This window comes from Lissotriton helveticus, chromosome 6 (assembly GCF_964261635.1).
Source record: "Lissotriton helveticus chromosome 6, aLisHel1.1, whole genome shotgun sequence".
NCBI lineage: Eukaryota > Metazoa > Chordata > Amphibia > Caudata > Salamandridae > Lissotriton > Lissotriton helveticus.
In genome coordinates this window covers 1916140896-1916162350 of record NC_136067.1, presented here as the reverse complement: position 1 = coordinate 1916162350, position 21455 = coordinate 1916140896, and the positions used below count along the sequence as shown (strand labels likewise).

The 21455-nt window shown below is 41.9% G+C and overlaps 1 protein-coding gene across 3 annotated transcripts in view; it reads left to right on the top strand.

The window, feature by feature from the left end:
- LOC144763874 (xanthine dehydrogenase/oxidase-like) overlaps positions 1 to 21455 on the top strand; it is a 385606-nt gene that overhangs the window by 68702 nt on the left and 295449 nt on the right. For all 3 annotated transcript variants that reach the window (XM_078649867.1, XM_078649866.1, XM_078649865.1), the window contains exons 3-4: positions 7861 to 7957; positions 12617 to 12725. In XM_078649867.1, the coding sequence (XP_078505993.1) occupies positions 7861 to 7957; positions 12617 to 12725 (206 nt within the window). The remainder of the gene's footprint in view (positions 1 to 7860; positions 7958 to 12616; positions 12726 to 21455) is intronic.

The following is a 21455-nucleotide window of genomic DNA, read 5'->3' as shown; positions in this document are numbered from 1 at the left end:
CCGTTCTTGATAATGTGGCCCATTAGTAGTAGCTGAGGCCACTTGGTAGGCCAAGGAGATACAGCTAGAGCGCGCATTTCCAAGTTCGACACGTCAGTGCCGCCACTCCGACCAACTGCCTCAATCTTCTGCCAGCCACGCGCATTGGTTTTAATTCTTCACATTTAATTTACTGTTATTTTAATTGCAACACTCTATATCACAGGGAAAAGGGGCCACAGTAAACAAAGGACATGGGACTTGAACATTTTTGACTTATGTTTAATTGTGGCATGGCTGAGTAATGCTCGATTACTTACCGGTAACTGCATTACTCTGATTAGGTACTTTGCCTGGATTCATTAAGTAGTGAGAGGAGGTCAGCCTCAGACACACCCACTATTTCATTCCAAACTTTTAAAAACTCCACTCTCCCAACCCATGTCCTGTTTTTTTGGGTCACTCAACTGCAAGTTCGCTGGGTGGGATGGCGTGTATAATTAATCCAAGTAAAGTAACTAATCGGAGTAATGCAATTACCAGTAAGTAATCAAGCATTATCTCCTCAAAGGTACTTTGCCATGATTAATTACATAATGAGACTTAGAAGGCCAGGACAAAAAGACCAGGACAACAAAAAGGTATTACGTTCAGATCAACATTTTAATAAAGTTCTCATCTATTCATGTCATACCAGAAAGAGCTTTAATGCCAAACACATTCTTAATCGCTGTCTCTTGGAGAACTCTGTAATGTCAGAGAAAAGTAGAAGGAATTTGCCATGTGGCTGCCCTACAAATTTTCAACTAAAGAGGCTCCCTGTGATTCCGCTTAGGGAGCAGCCATGCTTCGTGTTTAACTTCCATCAAAGCCTGCATGAGAGTCCTGACACTTTTTGTATGCTAAAGAAATAGTAGACCTGATCCATCTACTAAGTGTTTGGATCGAAGGTTTATGTCCCTTTTTCCCTGAAGAGAAAATAACTAATAAACTAGAAGAACCAAGGGTTCTGAATTCCTTTTCCTCTCCAGATACTCCAGTAGAGTTTTTTTACCATCAAAATGGTGGAGTACTGACTCCTCCTGTGTATGAGGATTAGACAGGCAAAATGATTTCCTGTTCTGTACGAAAAAACCTGTTAACCTTTGGACAAAAGATGGACTTAAATGTAGTACTCTCCTTAAAAATCCTCAGGAAAGAGAATCTATGAGAAAGAGAACCTGTCTCTTCTAAACATCTGGCAGATGTCTGGCAGATATAAGAGCCACCAGAAAAACAGTTCAAATGCTCAACAAATCCAGGGAAGTAGATTGTAAACAACCTACTGCTTAAATCAAAATCTTTTGTAGAATCTACTAGGGGTGAGTCGAAGGTTTTAATAGTTGCCCATTGAAGCTTGACGGTTGCCACTTTAAGACCAAGCTCAAACCCATCCTGTAAAAACTCCAATATCTGTAAAAGGGAAGGAGTACATGGGGAGATCTGGCATTCCTCACACCAACTACGAAAAAGATCTTAAATGGCGGTTATAAGTCTTCAAATTCGAGTTAGCCACTCTCTCAGACAGACCCTTTCTTAGCTCTGCCCTTTCAATTTCTAGCCGTCAGTCTCATTTTTCGCAAACTGCTGGCCTGAAAATTAAGATAGGCGAACAATGGCAGGTTCCACTCAGTGTGTCCATTTTCATCCTCACTATAAGAGAGTACCAGGGGATGCGAGGCCAGACTGGTCCAATCAAGATCACTTCCGTACAGCAGACCTACTTACCATTGAAAGAGTGTCCAAATCCTATGTATCTTCCTTTCTCCATCGTGAACAGTACATCGGTATTTGAGCATTCTGTCACTTGGCAAAAAGATCTGTAACTGGGTGGCCCCACAAGCTGCAAATCTGGAAAAAGATGTGGCGGTTGAGACACAATTCTGTGACAGGAGGGATGTTTCAACTGAACTTGTCTTCCACCACATTTATTTTGTCCTTGAAGTCGATAGCTGTTAGAGACGTGATGTTACTCTGAGCCCAAAGAAAGATGTGATCCATGATCAAAGAAAGTGAAGACACCTTTGTTCCCCCTTGCTTGTTGATGTAAACCTTCATTCTTATATTGTCCATCCGTATTACCACTGCTTTGCCCTGAAGTTCCAGAGCAAAGATCATTAACGCCAGGTACACTGCTTGCAATTGTTTCCAGTTAGGTGATTTTGCTTCTGTTCTAGAGACCATCTTCCCAGGGCCTGCTGGGTTTCCATCCAATATCCTCGTCCTGAAGGACTGGCATCTATCATTATGGGGATCTGTGGTGTCGCTGTCAATGGAGCCCCTTTTCAGAAAATTGACTTTGTGGAACCACTATGAAAGTTCTTTCTTCATAAAGGAAGTGATTGGGGTTGTATGGAGAAGATCCTGTGTTACTGCGGACCAATGCAACAAAATGTGTCTCATTAACCTGTTGAGATGAAATCTTGCCAATGGAAAAAGGAAAACAGCTGTTGCCATGTCTCCCTGGATTTGCAACCATTCTTCTGCTGTTGGGTTGGATTACGACATCAATGCAGTATTGTGTGTTTGAATCTTCTTCTTTTTGTCTGGGAGAGTGCTTAAGTCTCTGTTGTTATCACATTTTGCCCCTATGAAAATGTACTCCTGGGCTTGGACTAGGTGAAACTTCTCAACACTAATTAGAATTCCATATTCTTGTAATATTTCCAAAGCTTTTTTTGTGCGTTGTTCCATCATGTGAAACAATGGAACCACAATCAAGCAGTTATCGAGATATGAAAGAATAGTGATCCTTTGTTGGAGTAACAATGTCATAAGGGGAGATAGCTCTTTTGTAAACATTCATGGTGATGATTTGAGAACGAATGGAAGTACTTGCAATTGGCAATGGAGCTGGCTCCCTGCAAGCCTCAAATTCTGCTGATGCCTCAAATGAACCTCAAAATGAAGATATGCATCTTGCAAATGCAAATGCAAATGGTAGAGAACCCGGACTTACTTCACTCCTGCCTGTCGGCAATCCACACCTGGATGGACGAGTCAGCCCTGAAGTTGAACGGCTCAAAAACAGAGGTAATGCTGTTAGGGAGTAAAAATCCCCTGCTCCCTCTGTCCAGCTGGCCAAGTTGTATGGGATACTTGCCTACCCCGAAAGAGTTGATTAAGAGCCTAGGGGTGTGGATAGAGCAAGACCTGTCCTTTAGGACTCACGCCAAGAAAACCGCGGGAGTGTGCTTTGCTCTGTTACGGTCAGCGCGGAAAATCCTCCCCCTCTTGCCTGTAACATCAAGGAAGCTGCTGATCCAGGGGCTGATTATATCTAGGTTAGACTTTAGTAATTCCATCTTCCTGGGCGCCCCGGAATCCTCCCTAGACAAACTCCAACAGGTCCAGAATGCGGCGGCAAGGTTACTCATGGGCATTCCTAGATCACAGTCTGCCCGGCCCGCTCTGAAGGCACTGCACTGGTTGCCAGTGCGCGAACAAGTGAAATTCAAGGTACTCTGCACTGCCCACAAAATCCTCCTGGGTAAGGGCCCCCCAATATTGAGGAATCTAGTGGTCCCATATAAAGCCAGTAGAACACTGCGGTCAGATCAAAAACATCTTCTCTTAGTCCCTAGAATTAAAAGAGCTAGGACGGGTGGGAGAAGGTTCTCAGTTCACACAGCAAAGCTCTGGAACTCGCTTCCTTTTGAAATGCGCGCTGAGACTTGCACACTGAGATTTCGCAAAGGTCTTAAAACTTACCTCTTTCCTGTTTGATTACATTAAACGTACCGTTTCTTAAATGGGTCTGGAAAGCACCGGGATGCCCAAGGGTAGCTGCGCGCTATATAAAATTTTAATAATAATAATAATAATAATCGTCACCAGAAAGTCTCCCTTTGACACCAAGGATAGCATATGCTGCAAGCTAGTCATCCTGAATGAGTTGTCTTAACTCATCTGTTGACAGATCTGAGATCCATTACAGGCCTGTAATCTCCTGTGACTTTTCTGGCTAAGAAGAAAATTGAGTATGTTTGCTTTTACTTGTTCATCCAATGGAACCCAAATAATTGCCTTCTTGACTAGAAGAGTTCTGTTTCCTGACAATAAAGAAGCTATTTTTACTGGATTTAACTGAATTTTCATTACCATATTTCCAGGCTCTGGACGGGGAGGGGGATAGAACTTTTTTCCAGTAACCTCTTTGAATGATACCCAGAACCCATTGATGTGATATGGTTTTCATCTACATTCCGGAATACTTTAATGATTGCCCTCCTACACAATCTGGAAAAGGAAGGTTCTGGTAATTTGTCAGGAATGCTGTCTTCCCGTCCCTAAAGGTCCTGAAGACTCTTTCCCCTTAGCCATTGTCCAGTGCTCACAGTACTTCCTACGGGCCATGTAGGATTTGCCTTCCTTTTTATATGATGTATCGAACTCTTTCTTCCATGCTTTGGTAGACTTAGTTGATGAAGACTCGTAATGAAGAGTGTGCTTTCTGTGTTTGTGAATCTTAATTATTAATTCATCCAACTTATCTCTAAAATGCTTTAAAAGGGGATTTTATGGAATGCCGCTTTTTCGGAGTAATCCACCTTCCAATCTCGAACCCAAAGAATATGGCATGCCAAAATTTGCGCACCAGACGATATTGCTGCAGACCTGATTATATCAGATGACATATCCGCTAAATATTTAGCATGCAGTTCCAACTGCAAGAAGATGTTGGCACAATCTGATCCCTCTTGAAAAGCCTGTGATAAATATTCAAAATCATGAATCATAGACTGTGCTGCATATGCTCATTGGTGGCCACTGTCAATATCAGGCTACTAGACCCAAAGGCTTTCTTCAGTGCACTATCAATTTTTTGATCCACCATGTCTGATGGAGTGCATTCATTCACAATTACAGTGATCTTTCCAATTAAAGGAGCAACAATCGAGTCCACTGTCACATTCGGTGGAATAAGCTCCTCTCCCTCTAGCGGAGCCCACGTCTTCGCAAGAAATCTGGGAACTGCACATACATCCAAATCTTTCCATTATCAAAAGATTAACTGTTTTAATTTTTCATGAAGGGGTAATTCCACCACCGGAAGCTTAACATATTGTGGCAACAACACCTCCTGGTTCTCTGGCCGGGGCGCTGTACGGAGCCCTGAATTATCTGTAATGTGGTCCAGAATCATTGTCAACTGCTCTTTGGAAATATATTTCATTAGCAGAGTACGAATCAATTACCACACCTTTCATAGCCTTTGCCTGTTGTCTAGAGTAATGCAGAGCTTTATTCAAGACTTCCTAGGTCATATTTTCCACCTCTGCTGCTGTTAGAAGTGTAGGATTCTCAGGAGTTCTAGACTTTTTGTGAGCCCTCTGCTCAAATTTCTCCTCCTGGCTTATGGAAGATGCAGAACTACCATGTCTTCTCTTCCTCGTTCTCTTCCCCTCCATACCGTCGCTGTGTTCACACCGGTGTCTACAACACACTGAAACAACAAGGGGCCTTAAATAATCATTATCATGCAAATGCATTGGATAAAAATATGCAAATGGGAAACATTCCCCATTTTCAAAATAAGTACTTTTCCTCACTTACTTGATGGCCACTCTGTTTTAACACAGGGTGCTCCACTGCCTTCATCACAGCACCATCTACCCCAGCTCTCTCTTCTCCGAAAAACCTGAAGACACTGAACAAATATGTGCAACTCCCGGGACTCCATCAGGAAAATCACACACAGAGCACCCTGGAAGAGGAGACCACACACTGTGCGGGGCAACCTTCTCCAAATCTTCCTGAATGCTGCAGCGAACGCTGCAGCTCCATGTTAGTGCAGATGAGTGTCCAAGACACAACCAAGAAAACAAGATGTGGGTTGGGTGGGTGGGATGTTTAAAAGTTTGGAATTATTTGGTGGGTGTGTCTGAGGCCGACCGTCCCTCACTATGTATTTCATCAAGGCAAAGTACCTTTGAAGTGGTAATGCAGCATTTCTTACCTTTGTAAATACAATAATGCTGACGGATCAGCCATTCTATCCCTATTTCAGTACATCACCATACAGAAGATAGGGCCACCTCCGGCACGTCCGTCTCTCTCAATCGCTGAGAGCGCCTGAAATTTTGACTTTTGAACGCACACACTGGGTCAAAATGAGCTGATCATGGATACTTCACAATCTCTTGTTTAGCTGAAGCATACAGAGTGCATTTGTTAACCAAGAGAGTAATAAAACTAGTGGAATCAAGCAGTAAATAGATATAGTACAAATTGTGGCAATACTGGGACTGTTTAACTAATAGAGAATTACAATGAAGAAAGTAGAAAAGGGCAGATCAAGTATATCAATGGATTTGAAAAGTGCTCGGTCCTCGCACGTGGTACACACAGTGAGTAACCGTATATACATTTTACAAAAAGAAGCTCCAAATTGTCCACAAAATATAATATTTAAGGAGAGCTTTATGCCTCTGCGCATATGATTCTAAATTTGGGAAGAGGTGGCTTCCTGGGGCACAAGTCACACAATTGTGGCAGCTGAGTCAGAAAAGACTAAGGATAGCATGGGAACTGATATGTCCTTATGTACTGCAATAAGTTTGTCTGTTGAGGTCAATATTATAACATTTAAAAAAAATCTGAAAATGGTTTCACATTTGACTTCATAAGTGGCATCATATATCACATTAAAGAGGCTGCAACAGATTTAAATGTTTTCAAATATATTTATCTGAAATTGTTCAATTTCTAATGTATTGTCCCAGCATACATATGTTTTGTAAACACTTATACCTATTAGCTGAACACAGGCTGTACAAAATTAGGTAGTAAAGTAATATGGTAGTTACCAACCACTATGTCAATTATAAAACAAACTTACACACTCATTATATGACGGCATTTGAGATGTCATCACAGATATTTTTCATTTGTAAGGAAGCACACCACATGCACACATTTGCCTCAAAAGATGTACATTTTACAGTGGGGTGTATGTCTATAGAGGGAAGAAGAGATAGCATGGAGTGAAGAAAGCATTTGATGCATGGAAGGAGTTGGTGAGATTTACCATACTGTTTTTACTTTAGAACAATGTGGCAGTAGAATTTCCAAATATTTATATAATCACTGATTGATAATAACTAAAACCTGAGTTTCACTTGTCAAGTGAGTCACAAAAAAGTCACCTAGTTAGACCCTGAAATTAGGATTTACATAAACATGAGTTGCATCTCTTTAAAAAAAAAAGCCATCGTTATCAAATAGTATTCTGCATGTCATTACTTTCTATTGTTTGCACAGTATTATCCGATAATCACCAACATTCATCAACACTACCTTTACACTGGACAGTAACTTTTTTCTTGAACCTCAAGAAAGGTTGTACGAAATTTTACCCACTCAAATCACTAACTGAGTGAGCTTTTCTTCAGTGTTTTTTGTTGCTTGTGATGAAAGTCGTCCATGTAAATTTCCATGCTGAATGGAAATTATACCTTTTGAGGAACCCTCTGTGTCCTTTGACCCCTTTGACCCATCAAAACCAAGTTATGACAACTGAAAGGTTGATTTGTGAATGAAAATTCCCCAATTCTTTTGTAAATTGGCTGATGGGGGCAAAGTAATTAGGAATGCAAAAACAGAATTTCCTATAGAATTAGATGTCACCATCAACTACTGAGGTAAAGGAATAATATTTATAATTGGGTTAAAGGTCATACATGTGCAGCAAAGTGTGAGGGGAAAATATAATATCTACCCAACAAAATACCAGTGTTTCAGAATATATGAATGTAAACATATCAAATAAATGTAAGGAAATAAAAACTTTTTAATGTTGTTGTTACCAAATGTTATCTTCCTTAACTTTCCTTCTCTCAGTGGGTTTACCAGGAACAAAACTGGGATGTGGGGAAGGTGGATGTGGTGCATGTACTGTTATGATATCTCGATTTGACCAAATACAGAAGAAAATAATGTATCCTTTTTATACTGTGAATTATCAGATCATCATCAGATTCCAAAAAGGGACAATGCCACATAACTTGTAGAATGTTCTTGTGTTGAGGTACAGTAATAAATCACTGATGTCTAACTGTCTACCTTTGAGTCACATAAAGACAGTGAGCTATAAAGTATTCTGGTAACAGCTGCAATGTAGCAAATGTTCTCACTGTAAACTCTTATATTTTCCATACTGTAATATAATCATACTCAATCAAATATCACTCACTCCTGCTATATGTACAACATTCTGCTGGGAAAGCATCCACCATACTGCAATTTGGTCAAAATGCATGTCAAACCAATGGTTATGGTTAACTTGGGAAATTCCTCACAAGCCATTAGAATAGAGAAATATTTGGAGCAGCAATCATGGCTTGTACCTCTGGCACAGGTTTAAACTTAATCTTGGCAGCTGATCTCCAAGTCTGCAATGCCAGCCTCTCCTATACATTGAAAATGAAGATGAAAGCGAACTGAAGCAGAACCATGTGTAAAGGGGTAATGGGGAGTCAAGGGCAAACTAAAATTCGGATTGGTTATGGGTGGGTGATATTACATGGCAAAAATTATCTTTGGTGGGCCAAAAGAACTTTAATACTTTAAACCCTCTCTAAGTAAAAGCAAAGAGGAGCCCTTCATCTTTTGCATCTTCTCACCTTTCCTTTGATGTTGTGGATGAAACACAAAAAGGAGTGGAGCTGGACTTCCATCTAGAACTTCGATGTTTCACACTGTTTGCCAGGTCTGGTGGCTTAGTGGACTAATGCATCCTCCAGATGGGTCTGCGTTCAACTTCATGGTCCACGGGTCCACTCAGACTTTCATCCTTCTGAGGTTAATAAAATGGGTCCACTCAGCCTTTCATCCTTCTGAGGTCGATAAAATGAGTACCATTGAGTTGAATAACAATAAACATTTGTTATTCAGCGCCAAGATACACCTGGGTGATCGTGCATTTTCCAAATACACGTTATGTTAGAGCTACAATATTTCACAAACAATATTGATGACACTTTGAGTATGGGGAGTGCAGAGCCATGGTGTGAGGTCCAAACTTGATTCATTGTTGTTCCTTATGACTTTTATCCTTATTCTATGCCTTGCTCCTATGCGTTCCTCTTCTAGGGTAACATGAAACCATAAATATACATGAGAAAGAGAGTGATATTTGGGACTCGGACAGAAGGCTCAGATACCTCTTTCTGCCGCTTTCCCTCCCATCCCTTTGCCATCTGCCTGAACAAGCACTCATTGGTGACTTTTTTTCCTGTGCCAACCATACTTCATATCTATTTATGGATGAATTTGCTCATTACTAGGGAAAAAAGGTACCCCCTATGAATAATGTTTTAGGTCTGGGACAAAGGGGAGAAAACAAACCAAATATATTGTGTGCTGGATCCCACTAGACCTGTATTACTTCACAGATGGCTACCAAATGCTCAAAAGATTGACCACATAAATAAACCTTATAAATCCAGAATATACTAATTGTACCAATTCAATTCCCGTATTTCCTTGTTGTAGTAATCATTTTTTTGGATATGTTTTGGACACAACCAATGTTTATTTACACACAATGCAAATTTAAGCCACGCTAAGTGGCTTAACACTGGCTTGTAAATAAGGCGAAGCGGTTATCGCCACCACAACCTCTGAAAAAGTGACGTTCTGGTGGCAATAGGGGCTTGCAAATATGCATCTACTTTTGAGGAAGATGCATTTTTGGAAAGCTTCTCTGTAATTATATGATTGGGGACTTCTATGCACTGCTGGAGCTCACATAATTCATACAAAGGGGGTTAAGAGTAAGCCTTACCCTTGCAAATGTCAGGGATATTCTTTGAAATCCATCACTGTCATCAGTTTCATAAACAAATCAAATGAAACAGCTGGAGGCACCAAATGTGTCCAATTAAACCTTCTCCAGGAAGCATTCGCTTCATGGACTGAGCCAACAACTGAGATAAATCATAAAATCCCACATGTTCCTGCACAATGAGTTCATGGTAGGATGGCTGGAACCCTGAACCTCTGCGCGGGCGCAGACCAGGGTCATTGTGAGGCCCCTTCATTGTTCCCTTGGAACATCACCACCTTCTTTCTTTCTCTTATTTTTCTTTATTCTTTTCCACATTTCCTTTCATTTCAACTTCCTTCTGTCTTTTGCTATTCTCTGTTGCCCCATTATAACTGTGTGGAAAACTGAAAAAGCACATTTTAGAACTGTTGTGTGAGATCTTTCATTATTGCACATGCACAGGAGCACACTGGTTACTAGTTGTATATAGACAACAATGCACACTTATATTTTACTCATGACAAAAAAGCCATCCCATATGTTTTATTTTGTAGAGCCAGGCTTTCTCCCAGATTAGCTTGAGGAATAGTCATTGCCCAATGAAATCAACAATTTGTTATTCATTTGACAAACTTCGCATTCGGCAATAATACAGCAGGAATGTTAAATATTTTCAGTGTCAGAATTTCTAATGTGTTCACATTGGCTCATATTCTCCAAAATGGGGCCTCGCAATTGTGCAGCTGTGTGTGTTTTTTGCTGCAGTGCCCAATCCACCCTGCTGTGGCACCCCGGTTAGACTGGCCTATCGGGCAATCAAGCAGTGCCAGAAGGGCTAAGCGGGCCAATGTGTGGGCCAGTTTTTGGGCTCTTTGTGGGCCTGTTGTACGGTCTGCTGGGCTGGTTTTTACCTATGGTTTGTCTAATTTTACCACAAACATTGAATGCAGCAAGCATAAATGCATGCATGCAGGCTCCCATACCCTGCAGAGCAAGTATGTCTTTACAAATTCAAAACTACCCCAATTTGCAAATATGGGTCCTGTTTTTTAGTTGTCTGATTCACTCATGGGGCCACTTATTTTAGAGGCTTGGTGGCAATGTCGGGAGAGGATGCAGCCTTAAGGCCAGAGCTGCCGACCGTGGAGCTGGGAAACCAGGTTCGAGCCTCGTCGTTGGCTCAACAACCTGTGATTCTGGGCAAATCACTTAATCTCCCCGTGCCTGACAAAAATGAGTGTGTCCTTGTGTAACGTAACTGGTGCTCAGGTAAAGCGCTCCAATGCCATCGGGTCGAATTTTGCGCTATTTAAATGTGCAAATAATAAATGAATAAATGCCTGTTAGAACAGGCAGGTGAGTGCAGGTGCTGCACAGGCATGTCACACCTGGCCCTTCACACATAGGCTCCCAGGAAACATTAGAATTATGTGGTGTACAGATGTCAGTAAGCTCATCCTTCCATGCGCATGCCTAAGCGTGGGAGCACAACTCAGCAGTACGGGGAACAGCGTCTACAATGCAACTTTTACAACTAAGTACCTTTACGACGCAACCATTACAACGCAACTTTTACAACGACTTGCGCTGGGGGGCGCTCTAGGATAGGGAATAGTTTTAATTTCCTATCCAACACCTTCCCTACTATCCACGGGGACTGGAGTTGGAATAGTAAATTAAACTATTCACTATCCAGCGCCCCCCAAAGCAAGTCGTTGTAACGACTTGCGTTGTAAAACTTGCGTCGTAAAGGCATGCGTTGTAAAAGCATGCATTGAAACGTCATACATCCCAGCAGTACAGGTCTTCAACAGCCCGTTCATATGAATTCTCAAATGTACACTCCCACCTCTGAGCGAGGAGTGGGAATGTAATGCAATGCAGACAGGGGATATGTATGTGTCCCGCCTCCATTACCCTGCATCGGCCCTGGAGTGGGAAACTGCCCAATGCCATATAACCTTTACACTGCATTTTTTACCCCGCATTGCATTTTCCCCGCAGTTTTTAGCACGCAGCTAAGTGCCACGCTAGTAAGTGATGCTAATGGGTTTTTACTTTACCTGCTATCCTTTACTCCGCAGTAAGAGGTGGATAGAGGTAAACCGGGGTAAGGGTGATTTTAGGGTTAAGGGGAGGGTAGAGGTAATGGTGGAAAGGGTTTGTTAGAGTTCAAGGGCAGGTATAGGTAAAGAGAGGTAAGGGTTTAAATATATCAGACGTCATAGCCTTTACAATGCATCATAAAGGAATCAGTTGTTAAGCCCTGCGTGGTATTACAACATGTTGTAAAGGTGAAAAGCATACAAATACCAACTGGTAAAGGCCTGTGGAGTAAAGACCCGCGTTATAACAGCTGATATTTATGCTGGAGCAATGCATTGAAAGATGCATCTAGCACACTGCATGAGTGCCAAGTCTGTGTGAGGGCAAAACAGGTGTTCACAAAGGAATTGTTTACACAACCCAAATCCCATTTGTTTATTTGTGCATATGCCCATTGGTGTGGCAGGAGAGGGTTGCAGTGCATCCCTACTTCACATAGAAAGATCCCATGTGCAATTGTTCACTGTGCGCAAATGTGCATGTGGAAATATCTCTGCCAGGTCACAAATAGGAAAAGCCTAAAATCATGAATCTGCACCCCCCGGAATGTAAACCTCGGGTGCTGATCTGTGAGTTTCCTATGGGAATAGGGGCCTTGGCTGTGCTTGTGTCCAGTGTAAAATCCGATCATTTATATACCTTAAGGGATTCAACATTGAGTACTTGCATGGAAAACATTGCTGCACCATGTTACCAGTTAACTGACCTTAATGCTTATCCTAGCCACTATGCTGCAAATGCTTGCCTGGCACCTGTCTGTTCCCTGCACCACGCAGCAGTGACCACTGTGGAAGGAATCGGGAGTACAAAGACAAGGCTGCACCCTGTGCAGGTAAGGTCTCATCAGTTAAGGTATGTTGGCATGCGTTGCCTGTAATTTCCCAACAAATAACCCATTGTCTGACCTTTGAGGAGCGATATCTACTTTTGTAGGTCCAAATTTCAAGTATATGGTCTGTGCTCCACAAACTTCGTTTTATTTTTTGCAATTTGTTAGGTGTCTAAATTGATCAAATATGTAGTTTGCCTACTAGTCATTGAACCCTTTCCCACTATGAGGCACAGATATGATTCTTGCCTTTTTACCTAAATTCACATTTGCACACGTTTCACAAGCAAAAGAGCGCATCATTGTCCAATCGAGTGCTCCATCTGCGAGCAGCAAACCTGATTTGCGCAATGCTGTTTGCATCTGATACAGGTGCATATATTTACATGTCTGCAGGTTGTGCAAACGAAACTTATCTATTCCAAACTTTCTTTAAAGTGTGTTTTTTCCAAATCGCATTTTCTCCAAGACCGCCCATAGAAATACCCATGAGACGCGATCGAACGCTTTCTCTGCGTCCAAAAACACCAATCCAACATCCAAATGTTTTGTAGTAGCATAGTCTAAGGTTGCAATAACCCGGTGTATATGGTTAATCGTGCCACGATCTGGGAGAAAGCCATGCTGTTGTTCAGACACTAAAATTGGGACGATTTGGCTTAATCGGTTGGCAAAAATTTTAGAATATATTTTCGCATCAGCATTGATAAGTGAGATAGGACGATATGATCCAGGTAAATGCGAAGGTTTATCTTTTTTGCGAAATATAATTATGCTTGCGTTTTCCCATGATGGTGGTGGATGGCCATTTTGGGCTGCTAAAAACGTTGCGAGCATATCATTCTTGATTATAGGGAATAGTATTTGATAAATCTCTAGCGGGAGTTTATCCGGACCACAAGCTTTCCCCAGGGCCAGTTCTTTCAAAGAAGTCTCTAGTTCTTCAATTGTGATTGGGAGCTCTAATTGTTCCTGCTGTACTGAGTCTAATTGTGGCAGTTCAAGTTTATCTATATACTGATCAAGCTGATCATATGAAAAATTTTCTTGAGTATAAAGATTAGTATAATACTCATAAAAAGCCAATAGAATCCCTTCAGATGACTCAATTAAGGTGCCTTGCTGATTTTCTATAGAAGTGATACGCTGTATAGACTGTCTCCCCCGCATTCTTTGGGCTAGACATCTACCCACTTTTTCCCCATATTCATATCTTTCTGTACGAAAGGTCTTATATTGCTGTGCTATATCCTGACTCCAGACCCCATTTATCTTAGCTTTATGCTTCGCAACTTTATCTTGAGAGGTTTCACTATCCCGATGTAATCTAATATCGTACATTAACTCATTTTCTGCATTTATCAGTTCTTGTATTAGCTGTGTCATTGTATTTTTCTTTTTCTGTTGTAGGCTCCAGCCATAACTACATGTTTCGCCACGTATTCCTGCCTTAAAGCAGTCCCAGACCATTGCATAAGATGTAGAGCCTCTGTTAAGATCAAAATATTGCTGAGCCCAGTCAGTTATTTGTTTAACATATATTTCATCTAACAAGAGTTTCTTATTAAAAGTAAAAGATCTTTCGATTCGTTGGGTATTGAGTATAGGTATATCTATAACAATTGGAGCATGATCTGATGTGATGCGTGGTTTAACTGTCATACAAGATCCTTGTGCCATATGTCTGGGTATAAAAATATAATCTATTCGTACAAATTTCTTGTGCGGTGAAGAAAAGAAAGTAAAGCCAGGATCCCTCGGATTCGCAACAGGCCACCCGTCAATCAGACCAAGTTGGTATAAAAGTTGGCATATTGCCTTAAATACTTTGGGTTTTCTACCTTTATATCTAGTAGATTTTGGATTCCAAGTATTCAGCTCCCCATGAATATTAAAGTCCCCCAATACAAATAGTGGAGTACTCCAAAGGGCTAGTTCTACATTTAAATATTCTATCACTGCGGCATCATCAATATTAGAGCCATATACTGTACAGATTGTAGTGACAACATTATTTATAACACATTCCGCGATTGCCCAGCGTCCTAGGCTATCTACTTTAGTTTTCCCAGTTGCAATTACAGATCATCGTCCCAATATTGCCACACCTCTATTCATAGTGGACTGTTGAGAAGAAGCCAACACAGTAAACCCCAACTCATTCAGAACTTGTCTTTTTGCCCACGGTATATGCGTCTCTTGAATGCATATTATATCAGGTTGTATTAGACGAATTTCATACATCACACGCTTGCGTTTATGCACGTTATTAAGTCCACATACTATAAATGAGCACATTTGCAACTTACGGCTCACCATGGCATCTATTTAAATTCATTACAAAAGTTACATTGTACCCTTGTACCATTATATCAGCAAGAAAAAAACAATTTATTTCCACATAATATTCTATGACCTTGACTGAATCTTTTCCCCCTTTTTTTCCCCCAGCACACCCCCCGTGTCTATCCCACCCAAACCCCAACACACCATCCCCCCCCCCGTGACCCTCCCCCAACATTAAGGCAAAGGGGCCTATTGCCCCGGTGATGTATGTGAGAACACCACAGATGTTTGGGCATAACCATAATTCTACACAATAGAAAAGCATGAGTTATACCGCACAAGACAGCTAATATATAGAGTTCAAATCATACTCCTCATGCTAATGTATTCAAATACGCTTTTGCTAGAGCTTCAGCGGTGAAAAATCTATTTTGTCCCTTATATACAATCTTTAAAGTACATGGTTGCAGCAGAAAAGCTTGGGCACCCTTTTTCTGAAAAGGATCAATCAGTTGGCGCATTCTCCAACGGTTCTCCACGGTGGTATGGCAATAGTCAGGGCGTACAAAAAACTCTATACCCTTCCCAGAGCGTTTCTTGTCCGGCCTTGCAAGATCATATAGTTTTTTCTTGCCAGAAAGTTATTCAAAGATATCAAAATAGCTCGGGGGTATTGCCGAGTTTGGGTGCTCTAATTTCTAATTTAAAATATTTCTAGAGCGCAGCGTACACCTTGCGGTTTCTTGCTCTGTGTTGTTTGTTTTCGAAAAGGAAAGCGGTGTGCCCTCTGAATCTCCTGAGACCATTGCCATTCTTTAACATCAGGAAAGGCCTCTTCAAAAAGTTCCAGGACAAACTGTCGTACATCTTTTCCCTCGATTCCTTCTGGGACACCCAAGATTCGCAAATTATTACGGCGAAGCCTGTTTTCCAAATCAGTCAATTTAGAGTTCACATCTTCTTTCTGCCCCTTAGACTCGTCAAGGCTGGTTTTAATATGTGTTACTTGGTCCTCTAATGAGGATATGCGTCCTTCCGCCTCCACCATTCGATCTGTAAAGTCGTTGCATGATTTAACTAAGCGTCGCACCGTGTTCTGGAGTTTTTTACAAGCATTATGAGTTTTTAAATGCTCAGATTTTGCCTCCAGTCGTTGTTCTGAGATGGCTTTCAATATAATATCTATTGGTGTTTGATTATGATGACCAGGGCTAGGACTAGCTAGTTGAGTAGAGTCTACTAGATCCTGTTCGAGGTCTTGGTCTATTATAGTTGGATCTCCATCAGAGGTTTCATCACTCCAGGTTCTAGCCGCCTGCACATCGGCTGTAAAAACGACAGGTGTTTCCTTACTTGTATTCTCAAAATCCTCCTCTAAATCCTCTGCTTCTAGATCGGACCCCTCAGAGTGCTCTGAAAGTGAATAAAATTCGCTATCTTTACTGCTAATGGGGTCACCCTCACATTCTGCCCCCTCAACTCGAGATGGATCCAATTCCACATCCAGTTCCACATCACCTTCAACCTCCCTCTCCTCATCATTAATGTTAAAGACAACAGTGTTTTGTGTTTTAGACAGCGCGAGGGGTTGGTCGAGTGTGGGTGGAATAATTGAGATAGTTGGCAGGGTTGAGATAGCTACCGGAGATGCTACTAACTGTTCAAGTGCCTCTACCAAAGTCTTATCATGATCGTTATCCGGATGTGACCCTCCCAGGTCGTCAACAACCATATTCTTTTCGCTCACAGCTCTGTCACTCTGTGTTTTTAAGCTTACTACTGCTGTTTTACCTTTAGAGCTAAACATTTGTGGGATTTTTGGGGTGCCCATCTGGCTTGTATCAGGGTCATTATTAGTAACATCCTGCTTTGACTTTGCCGCTAGGGCAGCGCGAGTCCCAATCTGGTTTTCGCCACTAGGTCTGGTTTTGCCACCGCGCGCAGTTTTAGGGGCCATACTGTCATCAGCTCCTTATCTTATGCAAGTTTATATGAATTTATCTCTCAGCTAAATACAGCTTGTCTCCTTTATAAACCCCTTATAACTTGTAAGTCACTTACAGCCTTCTAAACCATTCAAAAAAAATCCCCTGGCTTGTGATGATTTTCAACAGATTTTCAACAGTTTTCGACAGTTTTTAGAAGACATTTAGAAGTCAATCTTACTTAGCTTTTTTAATGCTACTTTTCCACCAGTAAATGTTTCTCTCCTTGGTTCCTGAATAATAATATCGAATGAATAGCGCTATTCCCTGCTGTTTTCAGCTAAGTCCGTGCTGAAATGAGGAATTAGAAAACAATGTTGCAGCTCAATCTAATGCGCCGCCCTCCTATGCCTGAACCGGCATTCAGAATGCAACACCAACGAGCTACGAGCGGAGGTCGCCCACACTATATCTGCCTTAAAATTATGTATAGACACCCGAGGGCTAGGATTTGTATTTCGAGGCACGAGTCAATGGCAATTAAAATCACGCGGGGTACGCGGCAGGGGTGTCCCTGCTCGCCTCTTCTATTTGCTATCTACATAGAACCACTGCTAAAGGCATTAACGTCATCCCAACATATACAATCCATGGCCTTGCCCGGAGGTAATATACGTGTGTTAGCTTACGCTGACGATATAGCAGTAATAACATCTGACCCGGAACCCACATTAATTGAAATAGAAAATCTGACTCGTGAATTTGGCAAAGTATCAGGGTACAAACTTAATACTCAGAAAACACAAGTTATATGCTCAGCAGGATTATGCACTAATGATAATAGAGTTACTCTCGAGGCTAAATATTTAGGCATTAATATCAGATTGCTACCTCAGCAGTTAGTTATGGTAAATTGGTCAGACATATTAACATCAGTCAAAAGTCAATTAGAGAAACTTGAATGTTTACATTTATCATTGGTTGGGAGACGCAATGTCCTAAAAATGACTATTTTACCGAAAGTCTTATATTATTTTCGAGCAATACCATTGGAGATATCCAAATCACAATTGAGTAAATTGCAGTCTATAACTGATCGCTTTCTATGGGGTTGGAAGTCCTCGCGGAGAGCAACCAAATATATGACATTACCAATCTTAAGGGGGGGTTGGGGAGTTCCGAATTTTGCTCTATATTATCTGGCATGTTTAATCCAAAACATAAAATATTTTTCAATAGGTGGAACTCCACCTACATTTGAAAGCACAGATATTTTCTCTCTTACTTGGACCACAATCTCAACAAATGTTGCTTCGGTTTTTAGAACCAAGCTACTATAAAAAAACTAGATTTAAACTTATTATGTCTGCATTTAAAGGATGGCGTTCTATACGGAAGCTAATTTCATTAAAACGCATTAATTTTTATACTCCATGTAACTCTATAGAATTGCTTCCACCGATATTTAGGGATCGCATTATGGGCACATGGCGAGAAAAAGGTATAACAACCATTGGTCATATGGTTAAAAACGGCACATTTGCTTTATTTCAGGAGTTAAAAGATGAATATAATCTTTTTCAACATGATTTTTTTAAGTATCTGCAAATACGGAATTTTATTCTTACACATCCAAATATTGTACCACTTGGCCATGATGAATTTATGGAAAAACTTAAAAAACCAACACGCATAGGGATTATATACAATTATCTGCTAAATATACAGCAGGATGATCTGGAACAGCAGGAATTAAAATGGTGTACAAGACTAGGTACATCTGAAGTACCCTTTCACGAATCAATATGTATGGCTGATAAAATCATTTTATCTGCCAATCTATATTCACAACATTATAAAACTTTATTTAATTTGTATCACACACCACTGAAAATGTCAAAATGGAGCAGTCGCAATAATGGGAAATGCTATAGATGTCAATGTGATCTAGTAGATATTTTGCATATTTTCTCAGACTGCCCTATATTAAAACCATTTTTTGTATCCATAGAAATTTTACTGGCACATATCACAAAATGCGACGTAAAAATATCAAGAGAGATGATTATTTTTGGTTTATCAAGTGTTTTCTGGTTATCAAGAAAATAGATATATTATATTCATGGCAATGGCTGTAGCTCGCCTTTGTATATCATCAATGTGGTTAAAGCCTGAAGCACCTACATATGAAATGTGGCGAGCAAAGTTTTATAATATTTTCTATTTAGAATTCAATTTATATCGCATTAAATCAATTGTGAAAAAGCGTAGAGGGTACAAAATTTGGAAGACTATGATAGATTATATAGATCAATAGCGACTTGTATTCCTGCTATCAAATGAGATAACCTGTTTAGCTGCTATCTATTTTATGTTAAAATCACCTCTACAGCTTATATGTTTATGTATTTATGCTTAAAATGTATATCACAACATGTCGTTTGGGATATGATATAATCTCCTGGTATGTTTATTTCTTTTTGGTATATATGGCTTTGAACTGAATCAATAAATAAATTAAAAAAAAAAAAATAAAGTGTGTTTTTTCCAGTTGAAAGCAAAATTATTTTAGGTTCAATATATGCAAGAGAATTGATTCCACAGTAAAGTTAAAGACACGCCAAAGGAAAAATCACTCATGCAACAGGCCTTCAATATGCAAATATGTATTTGAAGGTCTATCAGAGTGGACCTGGAATGTTCAAGTCCTGGATTTTGTTGGGCTTTTCTGGTAACTGTAGCACGTTGATCATGGACTGATTTGTGAAGCTAAATTCTCTGATTTGTTAAGGAAGTGCTAAATCTCATGGAGAATCCAGCAGCAGAATTCCACCACCAAACTATCCCCATGTTCACCCATGAATTCTCCTATCAAGTTAGCAGTTCTTCAACAAATGAAAGGACTTCCATTGCAACCAAACACCTTTAGAGTACAGAGGAAGGCAGGGTGCCTGATGGAAGACCACCTGCCATTGAGGACACATTGTTGGTGGTCCTCGTTCTGACAGAAAGAGCGGAAGGCCACTCAATTAAAAGATGTCCCGCTGACATCATTCCTGAGAGAGGACATTCTCTCCTGGAACGCCACAGCAACCATAGCAGATTTGAACCTTTAAATGTCACCAATGCACGGCAAGGTAACTTCCAGCCCATGAGGTGCATTAATGATGAAAATCCTGTAGATGCACATTGTGAACTTTGGTTGTTGGTGGAGGTGTTGAAACCCTACTCAAGCAACAGCCACAATCTATTTGAGGGTGAACCACAAAAAGTCACTAAAGAAACCTGTGTTTAACCCTTTGGCAGCTTGGCCCAACAGCTGTCAGGCTTAAATTAGAGGCAATGTGTAAGGTATTTAATGCACGAGCTGAGCATGGCGGACGTGCTTTAGAGTAGCTCCGTCCACTGCCCGACATACAAGCGAATTATCCTGCCTTCCAGTACTCACCGAATGCCCATTTCACCCCCATACTGCACCGGAGCCAAAGGGGTACCCGGACCGGCAAGCGCTGTCTGCGGGGTCCCCCCTGTGACCGGAATTGAAGATCGGCAGCCGTGAGGCCTGGCTCCCGGCCGGCAGCCGCGGACCACAGTAGGAGCGCCACGCCGCCGAGATAGAGACCGACTGCTCGGCTGCCTGCGGGGCTCGGCCACACGGAGCGACACTGAGCGGCAGGTGAGCGACCCCCGAGCACCGGAGCGCTGCCATCACTAGCTGAGCTCTGGGACTGACGGTGAAGCGGAAAGGAGGTGTGCGCCTGGCCGAGGGAGGTGTAATCCGGGCACCACACAGTGGCGGCACCCGTAAGTCGGAGATGGCGCTACGGCGCTGTGGCGGCAGAGACCCGACCCGCTCTCGCTCTGTCCTCGGCCGCGGGGCTGGAGGCCTAACTGCGGCGATCCCCACCCGCGGAGACCGACAGTGAGCCCGGAGCCCGGCGCCCGATTCTCCGGCTGTGGGACAACTGAAGGGGCCCTGCATGAAAGACTGCTATCCGCCACAAACTGTTACGGCCGCCATTTTGTCTCCCGCGACACCGGGCTTCCCATAGGGGTGCCATTGGGGCTGATAATACACGACATCTATAGCGCTGCAACGTGCCAGAGGTACGGAACCGGCGCACGGTGCCACGCACGGCTGGGCGAACAGAGCACACGTGTCTTCAGTGGAACTTGCATCAGTTTGAGGCAGCGCACGTGGCAGTGCCAGGCACACCTACGGGGATAACCAGCTTTGAATCTGCGGGCAGAGCCACAACGGGGTGTTCCAGCACAACGCCAGACGAGGATTGGGGCTAGCTGGAGACTCCAGTAAATCGCTGATTGGGACACAGATAATTTCAGAAGCTTGCGACGACCACATCGCTGCAGAGCTACAGAACATATGCCCATGCGTATATATAGTCGCATATTTCGTGGCAGCGTACTCTGAGTGCACAGCCCGTAGAAGATAGCTACGTATCTCCTGACACTGGACGCACGAGTAGCTCACTGAGGCTGCCGTCCTGCCAACGAGAGCCAT